At 46.3% G+C, this 14,200-nt stretch overlaps 1 protein-coding gene across 2 annotated transcripts in view; it reads left to right on the top strand.

Moving 5' to 3' along the window:
• Positions 1 to 14,200, top strand: part of ACSS2 (acyl-CoA synthetase short chain family member 2) — a 47,330-nt gene that overhangs the window by 30,077 nt on the left and 3,053 nt on the right. Inside the window, exons 3-15 of one of the 2 annotated variants that reach the window (XM_004430494.3) lie at positions 3,179 to 3,270; positions 3,471 to 3,574; positions 3,826 to 3,898; positions 4,182 to 4,257; positions 4,419 to 4,533; positions 5,320 to 5,358; positions 9,304 to 9,441; positions 10,407 to 10,577; positions 10,886 to 11,019; positions 11,217 to 11,349; positions 11,431 to 11,487; positions 11,683 to 11,763; positions 13,222 to 13,330. In XM_004430494.3, coding sequence (XP_004430551.1) covers positions 3,179 to 3,270; positions 3,471 to 3,574; positions 3,826 to 3,898; positions 4,182 to 4,257; positions 4,419 to 4,533; positions 5,320 to 5,358; positions 9,304 to 9,441; positions 10,407 to 10,577; positions 10,886 to 11,019; positions 11,217 to 11,349; positions 11,431 to 11,487; positions 11,683 to 11,763; positions 13,222 to 13,330 — 1,322 coding nt within the window. The remainder of the gene's footprint in view (positions 1 to 3,178; positions 3,271 to 3,470; positions 3,575 to 3,825; positions 3,899 to 4,181; positions 4,258 to 4,418; positions 4,534 to 5,319; positions 5,359 to 9,303; positions 9,442 to 10,406; positions 10,578 to 10,885; positions 11,020 to 11,216; positions 11,350 to 11,430; positions 11,488 to 11,682; positions 11,764 to 13,221; positions 13,331 to 14,200) is intronic. The other variant, XM_004430495.3, reaches the window with a different exon arrangement.

The raw sequence follows: 14,200 nt of genomic DNA, 5'->3' as shown, positions 1-14,200 counted from the left end.
AAATGGCTTTTTATGCCTCTGGCATTCAGGGCCCCTTGCCAGCTTCCTCTCTCCCTGTTCCTTCCCACTTTAGAGAGCTCTCTGTGCTTGGCTCCTCTCAGCCCTAGGAGGGCTAAGCCAAGGAGAGGATAGTAACTGACTCGAGCCAGGAACTGGAAAGAGGCTGATAATACGTGTAACCTCCAAAGGTCTGGCTTCCCTACTAGTCCCTGTCCTTCACACTATGAGGGGAAAGAGTCCTGACTTGAAATCAGAAGACCTGAGGATCTATTCTTGGCTCAGCCACTTATTATTGTATGACCTTGGCCAAGCTACTACATCTCTCTGGGTTTCAGTTACCTCCTTCATAAGTACTTTGGGTAGTAAGGAAGAGAGGGAGCACAATGACCTGTGGTATTTAGGGAGGGCTGTAATGTTAGTGCCTGAAGGAGGAGGGAAGGCATTCTGAGCAGGGGCAATGGCATGATCAGAAGTGTGGGGGTGGGCCTTGTGTGTAAGGGAAGCCAAGAGGAACCCACTTACAATAAAATTCGAACTTCTTATCATTGCCTACAAGGCCCTACGTGATCTGGCTGCTGCCTACCTCTCATTCTTACCTTCCTTCTTGTTCACTATGCTCCAGCCATACTGGCTTCCTTTTTGTTCTTTGAATAGGCCAAGCTCTTTACCACCTCAGTGCCTTTCCAGTGTTCTCTCTGCCCACGACACTCTTCCCAAGAATTCATATAGTTGCCTACTTCTCATTACTCGGGTCTTAGCTCAAATATCACAGTTGAGCTCATGTCCCCACAGTTGAGTCTTAGCTCAAATATAACAGTTGTTGCCAGGGAGAGGCCTTCTCTAAGCATCTTATTTAAAGTAGTCATCCTCTAATGTTTATCAATATTTAAAATGCACATGTCCTTTGACCTAACAATTTCACTTCTAGTAATTCATCCTCCAGATATATTTGCAAGTGAGTAAAATGACATATGAATATCATAAAGATATTCATTGAAGCATTTATTTGTTAAGTAAATTATAGCACATATAAACAGTGGAATCATTATGCAGATGACAAAGAAAATCAAACAGCACAATAAATCTTGATGGAGAATGATGCCAAGGTATATTGTTAAATTTAAAAAAAGCAAGATGATCAAGCTCTATACTTAAGTTTTATGCGGTTTATCGGATATATATTACATGCAGTAAAAAACAAAATACAGAATAGTGTGTATTGTATGTCATCATTTGTATAGGAAAAAATGAGAATATATAAACATAAATGTATGTATATATATGCTTGTCTAACAGGCCTGTCCTGTGGTTGCAGCAGCTCTTTCCCACCTCTGCCCACCATGTGCTTAGCTGGGGACTGTGAGGTGCTTATCTCTCTTCTGAACAGCATTAACATTCAATTTTTTAAATTCTATTTTAAAATTTCCATCTTCAGTGATATCCCAACGACCTTATGAAAGATGCTAACAGTGTAGCCTTCTTCCCAAGTGATTATCTTAGTCACTCCACACTAGTTCAGTTACCCTACACCCTCCATCCTACTAGGAGTGGCCCTGTTTGCATATTGTCTATTTCTGGAAAGTTACACAACATAATAGTAACAGTTGTTGCCAGTAGGCAGGGTGATTGGGGAATAGGGGTAGGAGGGACACTTCTCATTACATATCTTTTTATGCAGTACTATTTGTATTTATTACTTATTCAAAAAAATCATAAAATTGAGAAACACTGAGAGCAATATTCTTATAGTTAAATCTTTATATATAGTCATGAAAGTTCCTTAAGATGTCTTTTTGTGTGTGTGTGTGTGTGTGTGTGTGAGGAGGACTAGCCCCGAGCTAACATCCGATGCCAATCCTCCCCTTTTTTCTTGAGGAAGATTGGCGCTGAGCTAACATCCGTGCCCATCTTCCTCTACTTTATATGGGACGCCATCACAGCATGGCTTGACAAACGGTGTGTTGGTGCGCGCCCGGGATCCGAACCTGTGAACCCTGGGCCGCTGAAGCAGAGTGCACCCACCTAACCGCTTGCACCACCAGGCCGGCCCCTTAAGATGTCTTTTTAAAAAGTGTTTCTTGGGGCTGACCCGGTGGTGTAGTGGTTAAGTTTGCACACTGCACTTTGGCGGCCCAGGGTTCGAGGGTTTAGATCCCGCGTGTGGACCTATGCACCGCTTATCAAGCCATGCTGTAGCAGGGGTCCCACACATAAAGTAGAGGAAGATGGGCACGGATGTTAGCCCAGGGCCAATCTTCCTCAGCAAAAAAGGAGTATTGGCAGCAGATGTTAGCTCAGGGCTAGTGTTCCTCACTAAAAGAAAAAGTATTTCTCCTCTGTCGTTCATTATTATATCATTCTTTATATCCTTCATAATGCTTATCATAATCTGAAATTATCTTGATTGTATTTTTACTTGTGTATTTTCTGCACTATCATTGGAATGTAAGCTCCATGTTGTCAGGAATCTTGCTTATCTTTTTCATCAGTGCCTTATTTCTATACATGTATACAGCACATAGTAGTTGTTGAATAAGCAAATGAACAAATGAAGGAATGACTGAAGGAAACCAGGCTGAACCCTAAGGAGGAGTGGCAGGCAAGGCTGAGGAGGTAGACAGAAATCAGCTGATAGAGGGTGGTGATTCTCAAACTTTAAATGTGCATCAGAATGACTTACTGATTCTTTATACCAGCTTGTAATAAAGAAGCCGATTCTTAGACTCTGTGATTCTGATTCAGTAGATCTGAGTTGGGGCTCAGGAATCTACATTTTAACAAGTTCCCTAGGTGACTTAGGTACAAGTGATCTGGAGATCCCACTTTGAATAACACCAACGCAGTCTTGACACTGCGCTTAGGAAGAATCACATCTGTGATATCATTTCTCCTTGATATGTCCCTAGGATGGAAGAGAAGGGACCATCATCCCATTTTATCAACCTAAATGAGGCTCAGAGATGGACAATACACTTTCCAATGACACACAGCTTGTGTATAAAGTATACTTTGAAAGGCTAAAGTATCTGGTCAGCTCAAGGTCTGGTGGCAGATGGCTCACCTTCACTGGATATTTCCAGGCCTTAGTGTTACTGAATGGATTTTATGACTGTTCCTATTTGTTGTTTGGGGAAGAGGTTATACTCCCTAATGACTGGTTCTTTCTGATATATCTCAGGGAGGGCAATGAGCCAGAGGAAACCACCCAGATCACATATCGTGAGCTTCTGGTCCAGGTGTGTCAGTTCAGCAATGTTCTCCGAAAACAGGGTGAGTGTTGGGATGTGAGAAGGGGACTGGAGGGTCCGGCCTTGGCATATCTGAGGACTTGGGGGAAGCAGACAAGGAATGGAAGGAATCTGGTAACAGGGGAACAGAAAAGGTCAGCTGGAAGGGTGGTAGCTGGATGAGAGGGAGCAAGTGGCAGCAGGAAGGGTCCATGGTCTATGGTCTGTGTCCTTTACCTGCAGGCATTCAGAAGGGTGACCGAGTGGCCATCTACATGCCCATGATACTGGAGCTTGTGGTGGCCATGCTGGCGTGTGCCCGCCTTGGGGCTCTGCACTCCATTGTGGTAGGAATTCGGGCTGGAAAAAGGGGCCTGGTGGGGCATGGGGTCTGGAGAAGTAGGTTGGGCCTGGATGATGGAGGATCTTAAGAAAGAGACTGAGGAGTTTAGAATGTTTGTGTCATAGGTTCCATATCAGTTATTCAGTTTCTTCTAGGACCATGCTTAGAGACCCTGAAGGTTTTATGAGTGACTCCTTTCCTCGTTCACGCAATCCCTGGATCTTCCTCTCCCTCAGTTTTTCTTCCCTTTTCTAGTTTGCAGGCTTCTCTGCAGAGTCTCTATGTGAACGAATCCTGGATTCCAGTTGCAGTCTTCTCATCACTACAGGTGACTAATTCTCTCAACCCTTCTCCAGAACCCCCACACCTCAAGTCTTGGTCTCCAATCAGCTAGTTGGTATTTGGGACTGCTCAGCATAGAGGGTAGGGACTGCCTACTCTTTATCTTCTGGTTCCACCTCAGCCGACCCTCTGTCAGCTCAAATCAGCTGGAAGAGCCAGAGTCAAGAGGCCCACTCAGGAAAGGCTCCATGAACATTGTGCTCACTAGGGATAAGGGGCTAGGAGTGTGGTGCCTTCCTAAGGGCTGGAATGTCTGTTGCTCCCCAAAGATGCCTTCTACAGGGGGGAAAAGCTTGTGAACCTGAAGGAGCTGGCTGACGAGGCCCTGGAGAAATGTCGGGAAAAGTAAGTGTGTTTGGCTGGTTGGCTACTGCTCTGGGTCAACTGGCCCTTTCCCCAGTGCCAGGTTCTCTTTGTCCCCCCTATGATAGATGGACATGGGTGGGTCCTGCCAAATTCTCTTTTGAGCCAACCAGCCCACCACTTCAGGCTCTTCTTTCTTCCAGGGGTTTCTCAGTGAGATGCTGCATTGTGGTCAAGCACCTAGGGCGGGAAGAGCTGGGCACAGGTGACTCTTCCAGCCAGTCTCCCCCAATTAAGAGGACATGCCGGGATGTACAGGTGAGGCTGGTACTGCATGTCCCCCACCTCCCCGGGCTCAAATTGTCTCCCTCTTCCTGCCCAGGAAGTTCCTGATGTCCTTCTTTGCTTCCTCAATGCTGAGGATCTGGGAGCAATCCTAGGAATGCCTCCTCTGGCAGGGCTGGCTGGGAGCTGGGGGACTTTGACCTTGAATGTAGGTAGGGAGCCACTTGCCTTGGGAAGTTCAGTGTGAGAGATTGTGAGAGAGACTCCCGTGTTGGTTAGGGTATCCGGATGGGCACAAGGGACCCTCAGGGCTTGGGCTTGGGTTAGAAATGGGCTGATCTAGGTGATTATATGTAGTCATCTTGATTACTGGGTTGTAATCTTCATTATTGGGCTACCTGTGTGGTCCCACCATGGAAGGTCCAGGATTTGGCTCTCAAGAGATGGGCCCTTGTTAGCTTTGGATCCAGTGCTTCCGGTGGAAATGGTGGAAAAGCCCAATAGTGGCCTCCAGGTCAAACAGGCATAAGGATGAAAGCTCCAGGGTCCAGAAAGACAGAGGGTTCCTGAGATTCTGTGACTTGAGGGGCTCTGAGTAGGCTTAGGGCTAGAGAGGCTGATTGGAGACCCCAGTCAGCATCATGGGTTCTGAGTGTATAGGGGCTGGGAACAGGATCGGGAAAATGGAGGCTGGGAGGACCAGTGAGAAGGGAGCCTGAGGGAAAGGAGGCAGCCAGAGGTTTGGGGCACAGTGACCCTTCCATTCCACTCCCCTACACTTGGACCCTGCTCACTACCCTTTCCATGGGCTCTTAACAGGGTAAGCCGAAAGAGAAACCCAAGCGCATCTGGCCCCAGGTATCCACCTCTGCCATGGCACTGCTTCCCTGTGTGCTTGTCTGTGTGTCCATCTGCTCTTTGCCTGTTTGCCCCACTGTGGTGGCTGCCAGACCTAACCCCCTTCTCTCTGCCCCTGGGTCCTTTGCCATCTAAGTCACTCTGAAAGGTCATGAAACCAAATGCCTGTTGCTACCTCTCTGAACTGGCATAGACTGTAGACTCAGAGAGGTAGCAACAGACATCCTATTTCATTCCTGCTGCTGCTCAGGACCTTTGTGGAGAGAGGACCAAGAAATCTGTCAGAAAGTTTTTACTGTGCACTTAGTTGGGGCACAGCCAGGAAAGAGAGGAAGAAGAGCAGGTAGAGGAGGTACAGACCTTGACCTTGGGAATGCACCATCAAGTTGGGGAGTTAGATATGTATTACAAATGAAAACCTAAGTTTTATATAGGACAGCAGAGAAGATGCTAAATAAATTTATATACTACTTTGGGATTTATGAACTGCACGTGAACTCATATAATTAAGTGCTAAATTGAATAAAAATTACATTGTATGTGGTTCTAAGAAGGGAGATCCCTAAGAGAGGACTCAAAACAGATTAGTATACTGGGCCCATGGCTTAGCGGTTAAGTGCACGCGCTCCGCTACTGGTGTCCTGGGTTCAGATCCCGGGTGCGCACCGATGCACCGCTTCTCCGGCCATGCTGAGGCCGTGTCCACATATAGCAACTAGAAGGATGTGCAACTATGACATACAACTACCTACTGGTGCTTTGGGGGGAAAAAGAAAACAGATTAGTATAGAGGAGACACTGGACTTGGAGTCCAGAGACCAATTTTTACCTGTATGACCTTGAATAAGTCACCTCTCCTCTCTGGGCTTCAGTCTCCTTATCAGTAATAGAGAGATGATAATACATGCTTAAAAGGAAACCATTACCCCCACTAAAACAAAACATAAAACCCACTATTCCTCTGAATTTTATCATCCTCATAGGGTATCTTACTCTAAATCTGCTATGATTAACCTCTTAGGCTATAATGGTAATTATAATCCCCTTTTTCTCTATTCTCATTAGCATGGTGGAGACAGATCTGATTCCCAGGGGACACTGCTTTCCTTTTAAAAACTCAGATAGGAACCTAAGACTTTTTTCTTGAAAGAGGTAGCAGACTTAGTGGTTAGAGTATACACTCTGGAGCCAGACTACTTGGGTTCAAATCCTGGTTCTGTTACCTGCTACTGTTGGAGCTTGGGCAAGTTACTTAAGTTCTCTTGCCTCAGTTTCCCCTCTGTAAAATAAAGATTATAATTGATAGGGTTTTGTCAATATATGTAAGGTGTTTGGTACATAGTAACTATTCCATAAATGTTAGCTTTTATTGCTTTTAACCTAGGAGACAGGCTGGCATTTCTAAAAGGGAAACCAGAAAAGAAATAAAATCTTGTAATTCTTAATATCAGAGACCCTCGGGTCACAGGCTGCTGGATTTTTGTTTCTTGGAGGTAAAAATAATCAGTTATCAAAAAACCAAAGACCATAAAAATAGGCTTACAAAGTCCAGGTTTGTTGGTCTGAGAACTGCAATCAAAGCTGCAGAAATCTTGGCAGAGCTCCAAACTCTCACATCCTTAAGGTATCTTCAAGGGAGAGCCTGGCACAGTGTGCAGGTGCCCTTTTCAACCATATCACCTATGAGCTTCCTCTTGTTCCTCTCTCACACCTGGCAGCTGCCCTCCCTGAGGCTGTCCTGGTCCAAGGACAAAGGCCAACTCCTCAATTCTTATTTCAGAAAATTAAAACCTTTTCCTAGTTCAAACCTCTGGGGCCTCATACGCACACACCTAATTCACAAGCAATGTTTGCGCCACTAATTGAGCTCACCCTACTTCCTGGTGCTGGTTATCAGTGCCACACCTGGAGTACTCCCCACCCTTCTTACCCACACACCCACAAAGGAAACAGTTTTACAAGATTACAAGAGGCCCCTCAGTGCCACGATGTAACTATGCCTTGCCCTTACATTTACCTAGTGCTTTTTCTATGACAATTCACACCAGTACTATGGACCAGCACCATTTGCCCAAAGCAATATTGACACACTTCTGCCTAAATACATTAACGCCCTCATCTCAAGTAGATCATTTGGCAGGAAAAAAAGTGTCCATATAACAATGTGTGTGTAGACCCATATGGCTATTCCACTAAAAAGTAGGGTGTGTTTTTGTGTTTTCTAGCTTGTGGGCAGCTTCTCTCTCTTCTTTCTTTTTCTTCTTTTTATTTTTAATGGTGCCTCACTTGGCCTGGGCTTGTCATTTTTATGATGCTTATGTGCCAGAAACTTAAAATTCTCTAGGGTACAGGGCCAATAGCACAGAAAGAGGGGAGTAGTTGGAGAGTCATTTCATAAGGTATGTGTCTAACACTTTGGGGTTTTTATAACCAAATATGCACACAATAAATTAGCATATAGCCATATAATGGGAATATGGTGTTTCTCTTACACTATAATGTCTACCTGCCAGCCAGGGCCATTGAACATAACAAGAAGCTAATGAATTTGAAAAGGCTTTGTGACAGCTAAAGCAAACCCCAAAGAGTTCCCATCATCACACCCTTAAATTCATCTCCCAGAGGAGTTCAGTGGAACTGAACTAACTTCTATGCTTCCTGACATTCATCAGTCTTCCCCACCTCGCAGGACAATCCAAGGCTTAATGTTTACTAGGTAATACCTTTCTTTTTTTGATATTCCCCAAATCTTGTGAGACAATTAGGGCAAGAATGACTATCCTCATTTTAAAAAGGAGTGAACTGAGGTCAAGTGACTTGCCCAAGGTCATGTATAGTTATGAAGTGGCAAAACTGTGATTGAAATCCAGTACAGTTTTTGGACAAATTCAAGGAATCCAACTTCACTCAGCAAAGAGTAGACTCAGAAAACTGGTTGTTCAAAGAGGTGATATAACCAGGAAAGTAAAACAGTTTCAAGGAGAGTTTAGAAAGATTTCAGTATGACAGATCCAGAAGTAGTTATCAAAGGCACTCCGGTATAGGGGTACATCCCTCTACTGGGAGAAATCCACCTTGGTCCTTCTCCACTGACTTAAAGCAAGGCTTCCTGCTCAATGGAACCCCAAGCAAATGTCTCTATGGGAAACCCATTGGTACCAGTGGTGTAAAGGCAGGGGCAGAGCTAGGGTAGGAACCTGCAGATGTGGATGAGGTCTGGACATGCAGGAAAAGGCACTTGCACCAAGATCTGTTGACCTTTTTCGCTACTAACAGGGCCAGGTGCCCACCTCACCTGCAGGCTCTGACTAATTTTGCATTTCTGAATTGTGTGGTTCTGCATCCCTGCTGATGAGCCACTAGTCCCATAAGTACATATGTGTGTATGCAGACCTGTGTGTGCATATTCATTCATCCAACAAAAATTTACTGAGTGCCTTTTGAGCACCAGGCATTTTGCTAGGTGTTGGGGATATAGAAAAAAAAAGACACATGCCACTGTACTCATAGAGGTCACTATCTAGTTGGGAAGACAGCAATCAAGCAAACAACTAAATAAAATAACTGGAAATATGTTCTGTGTGGGAAAGAAATATGGTGCTGTGATAAAGAATAATAGCGAGGGTGGTGGTGGGAATCTACCAGATACTGTTCAGGGAAAGCCTTTCCAAGAAGGTGACATTTAAGCTAAGAATTGAAGGATAAGAAAGGAACAACCAAGGGGCCCTCCTTAGCCTGAGGCCAGGTGAGGAGAGCTCGGGAGCAGGGTGCTGGGACTACCCAGAAAGCCTGCTGTTCTGCTCTTGTTCTTTCTACCGCATTCCACCCTCATAAGGCCCTTCCTCCCTCCCAGCCCCTCCAGGTGCCAGGTAGGAGTGTCTCCTGCCCCCATCTTGAGCTGTTCACAGTTCTTCCCTGCCCATTTCTGTCTTCCTCCCCCTGCAGATCTCCTGGAACCAGGGGGTTGACTTTTGGTGGCATGAACTCATGCATGAGGCAGGGGATGAGTGTGAGCCTGAGTGGTGTGATGCTGAGGACCCACTCTTCATCCTGTACACCAGTGGCTCCACAGGCAAACCCAAGGCAAGTGTGTATGTGTTTTTGTACTGTATAGGGGTGAGAAGTGAGTTTCTGAGGAAGCATATAATGATATGAATTTTGCTCTGCAACCCTGAGTTTCAGAAATGTCACATTACCTTTTCTAAATCTAATTAAGACATAAATCCTTAATCACTAGATGGTGAGGCCCAGGATGAGACAATTCAGATGGGGGCTTTCATGGTGCCCAGAAAAGGAGAAAAGGATCAGTCCATTGGCTGACATTGATGTGCCTTGCCTGTGCCTACATGGTTTGGTTGAAGGAGAGCTACCCTGTCAACTCAAGGCCAAGGGTAGGCACAAGGATCCCTTTTGGACTCCTAGACTATACATCTTAGAGTTCAGTTCCTTCCACATGCCACACTGTTAACATCTAGACCCTCCCTGGGCACAGTGTGGGAGCCATAAACACTTAAGAAAACTCTTGACTTCTTCCATTGACCTGAAAGATATGTCACTCTACCTTCCACTCACTGCATCCCTCAATTCTTCTTTCCACATGCTTTGGAATAGCCCTCAAAGGGCCTTTAGAAACACAATTTTGGCCTCTCTTTCCTAGGGGTGGGGTATTGATGGAGTAAGCAAAGAAGATTGTCTTTTTTTTTCCATTCTCATTCTGTCAACGTGTAATTGAGTGTGTGTGTGGAAATACACAACGAGACACTACTAGATGTGAGTTTACTAGAAGTGTTCATATGTGAGAGTGATGTGGGTAGCTCAGAAATACCATCTTACGATGTGGGTGTGAATGATGGACTGACTTTAGATGTGTGTGGGTGGGAGATGGGAACATGGAGAAAAGGGGATGGAAGAGAGATGGATGCTATGAAAGGGGTGCTGGCAGGGCCAGAATCCCTGAGGAAGATCTTCCTCTAGCTCTGCCCAGCCTGCATCTGGTAGTCAGTGGGGGTGAGACCAAGGCCCCAACCTGAGGCCCTATTTTTCCCCAGGGTGTGGTACACACAGTCGGGGGCTACATGCTCTATGTGGCCACAACCTTCAAGTACGTGTTTGACTTCCACGCGGAGGATGTGTTCTGGTGCACAGCAGACATTGGCTGGATCACTGGCCATTCGTACGTCACCTATGGGCCGCTGGCCAACGGTGCCACCAGTGTTTTGGTGAGAAGGGAGCTGGGACCCATGGCTACCTGGCCTACTTAGGGGATGGATAAGATGATCCTGGGTGACTACCTCCCAAGGCCACTTGGTCTAGAGGCAGAGGGACTTACACAATGACCTGTTTCCTGGAGAAAGACAAGTTCTGACGGGGTTGTGTTTCCCGATTGGGAAGGCCTCTTGGCTTGTCTGGTAAGGGAATGAAGACACTGGTTTGTCAGAAAGGGCAAAATACTGAGCCTGAGGGTATAGTAGGGGAATGTAGGGACTATTGGAAAGGACTGGGAATGACCAGCCTTCACTGGGGTCAGTTTGAGGGGATCCCCACATACCCGGACGTGAGCCGCCTGTGGAGCATCGTGGACAAGTACAAGGTGACCAAGTTCTACACAGCACCCACAGCTATCCGCCTGCTCATGAAGTTTGGAGATGAGCCTGTCACCAAGTGAGACCCCTCCCCAGCTGCTGCCCCATAGGTGTCCCTCAGAGCTGAGTGCTGGCCTTTGTGCACAGTCTTTTCCATTCCATTGTTCCAACTCCCTGGCCTGGGATAGGGGAGGGGGCAGGAGAAGAGCCTGGGCATGTTTTCCTGCTTCCCAGTGATACTCAGAGCCTTCCTCTCTTCCCACTCCCCTGCCCAAGGCATAGCCGGGCATCCTTACAGGTGCTAGGCACAGTGGGTGAACCCATCAACCCTGAGGCCTGGCTTTGGTACCACCAGGTGGTAGGTGCCCAGCGCTGCCCCATCGTGGACACCTTCTGGCAGACAGAGACAGTGAGTAAGGGGTTCAGAAGGCTGGGGCTCAGGGACAATGTAGGAAGACTGACTCAAACTTCTGATCTCTGACTTCCACAGGGTGGCCATATGCTGACCCCCTTCCCTGGTGCCACACCCATGAAGCCTGGTTCTGCTGTGAGTGAGGCTCCCTTGGTTGGTCCTGGGCTAGGCAGGAGTAGAGTCTTGGGGCATTTGGCCTAGGTAGAGGGTGGGGGAATAGACTGATATGTGTGAGGAATTTGAAGCTCTAGGGCTCCTTGGGAGAGGTAGAGAGTTGAGTCAGAGTTGCCTCATTCCTCTCCTTGGGACCTGTCTCCTGTTTGCTTTTAGACCTTCCCATTCTTTGGTGTAGCTCCTGCAATCCTGAATGAGTCTGGGGAAGAGTTGGAAGGTGAAGCTGAAGGTTATCTGGTGAGGCCCTGGCCCTTGGGGGGTCTTTTAGGAGTTGGTGGGAAGGGTCCAACAAGGGATACTGTACTTGCTTCAGAGTTTAGAACTTAATCTCTCCTGGTGTCTGCTTCTGGCTAAAGCTCCAGGGTTGAAGGTTATCCTCTGCAGAGAGACCCTGGAGGGAATCCTTCAGATACTTTGCCTGCCTCTCTGCCTCTTGGCCCATGAGGCTCTTAAGGGCTCTGCTCAAAGATTCCTGATGGTACCTTTTCGGGTCTGGAAGACATAGTCCCAACTCTTCCTTTGCAAACATTCTAGCGTGAAAAGAGCCTTCATAAACATAGTGGAAAATCATATACGCTCCAGAATCAACCTGCCTGGGTTCAAATCCTGGCTCTGCCTCTTCTGTGACCTCATATAAATTACCTAACCCCTCTGAACCTAAATTTTCTCATTTGTAAAACATTAGAGTTACAAAAGTACCTTTGTCTCCTATGGTTGCTGGATTGATTAAATTAGATAATCCATGTGAAGAGTTTGGCACAGAACCTAACAGTTAGTGCTTGATAAATGTTGGCTGTTGTCATGATTGTTGTATTAGGGAGGATCTCTTATAAGGAGATCATCAGTTCCTACCCTCCACCCCACTTCACTTTTACTAAGAGCCAGTTAGTAACAAGGGCAGGACTTGAATCCAGGCCTTCTGACTCTTAGCCTAGAATTCCATCCATCCCATCAATCTGCTGTCACAGGGCATTATTATTATTTTTTTATGTGAGGAAGATTGGCCCTGAGCTAACATCTGTGCCAATCTTCCTCTTTTTGTTTGAGGAAGACTGTCACTGAGCTAACATCTCTGGCAATCTTCCTCTTATTTTGTATGTGGGATGCTGCCACAGCATGGCTTGATGAGTGGTGTGTGTAGGTCTGCGCCCGGGATCTGAACCTGCGAACCCCAGGCTGCTGAAGCGGAGCATGCAAACTTAACCACTACGCCACTGGGCCAGCCCCTACAGGACATTATTGATTGGGGCAATAGTTATTTACTAATGTGTGGGTCCCATATTTTTATGACTATTTTCATTTGCATCAAACTGGACCTGCTTTCCTGAGGGACTATCCAAAAGGAGACTCAAACTTACTAAATGCTTATTGCTAACAAAACATTGTGCTAGGCAACTTCCACATACTATTAATTTAATTCTTGCAATAACTTTGGGAGGGAGAGATGATTTTCTCTGGTTTACAGATGAGAATCCTGAAGCTCAGAGAGGTAAAGTTACTTACCCGAGATCACACAGCTAGTAAGTGGCAGAGCTGGGATTCCAAGCCTGGATTGTCTATCTCCAAAGCCTGTACTTTGTCCTACTTCTCAGGAATGGCATTCAGGCCATTTCTCCTCAGGTTTGGAAAAGCTGTGATTGTCTTCCAGTGAGACAGCATAGCAGATATGACCACTGTGCCTTCCTCACTTCTCAGGTGTTCAAGCAGCCCTGGCCAGGGATCATGCGCACAGTCTATGGGAACCACGAACGCTTTGAGACCACCTACTTTAAGAAGTTCCCTGGCTACTACATGACAGGAGATGGTGAGCCTTGGCTATCCCTTTCCCACACCTCCCACCAAGACACATACCTTCCCGTTCCATTTTCAGGAAGAGTCGGTTAGGGGTGAAGAAAAACAGAGAGAGGAACGTCCTATGCGTCCTGTGTGTCAGTGTCTAATATCTAGGCAGAGCTACAGAGAAGAATGTAAGAGCAGGAATGAATGTTGCAGAAAGAGTCTCAGCATAGTGCCGTCTGAGATTTGATGTATGAGGAAAGAGGTTCTTGTTTCCATTGCTCCTGTGCTGAAAGAGATGGGGCATATGGCAGTGTGTATCACTATGTCATGTGTTTCCCCATGTCTGGAGCCTGTGTTTGCCCATGTGCCCATCCACCGGTCCATTCATCCATAAACATTTATTGAACACCTAGTACGTCCAGGTACTGATCTAAGCACAGGAGATATTACCATGAATAAGGTAGATAAGGTCTCTGCTCTCATGGGGCTTACATTCAAGAAAGGAGAGACAGACGACAAACTCAAGTAAATAAGCTTCCTTGGATAGTGATAAGTCCTATGAAGAAAAATAAACAGAGTAATGGGATAAAGAGTGTCTGCAGGGATGGCTACGATACATGGGATAGTGACAGAAGGCTTCTCTGAAGTGACATTTGACTAGAGACCTGAGGTAGGAGTCAGGCATAGGAATATATGGAGTAAGAGTGAGTGTTCTGTGCAGAGAGATACAAGCTTGACATGTTGGAGGAACAGACTGAAGCCTGTGTGGCTGGAGTGCAGTGAGCAAAGGGAAGAATGTTACATGAAGTTGGAGAGGTAGATAATATAGAGCCTTGTGGGCCATAGTGAGGAGTTTGGATTTTATCCAGTGTACAGTGGGAGACCTTTAGGGGCG

This window comes from Ceratotherium simum, chromosome 21, assembly GCF_057802395.1.
Source record: "Ceratotherium simum simum isolate JZ-2026a chromosome 21, ASM5780239v1, whole genome shotgun sequence".
NCBI lineage: Eukaryota > Metazoa > Chordata > Mammalia > Perissodactyla > Rhinocerotidae > Ceratotherium > Ceratotherium simum.
Note: the sequence above shows the minus strand (reverse complement) of the source record. Positions and strands in the feature narration are given on the sequence as shown.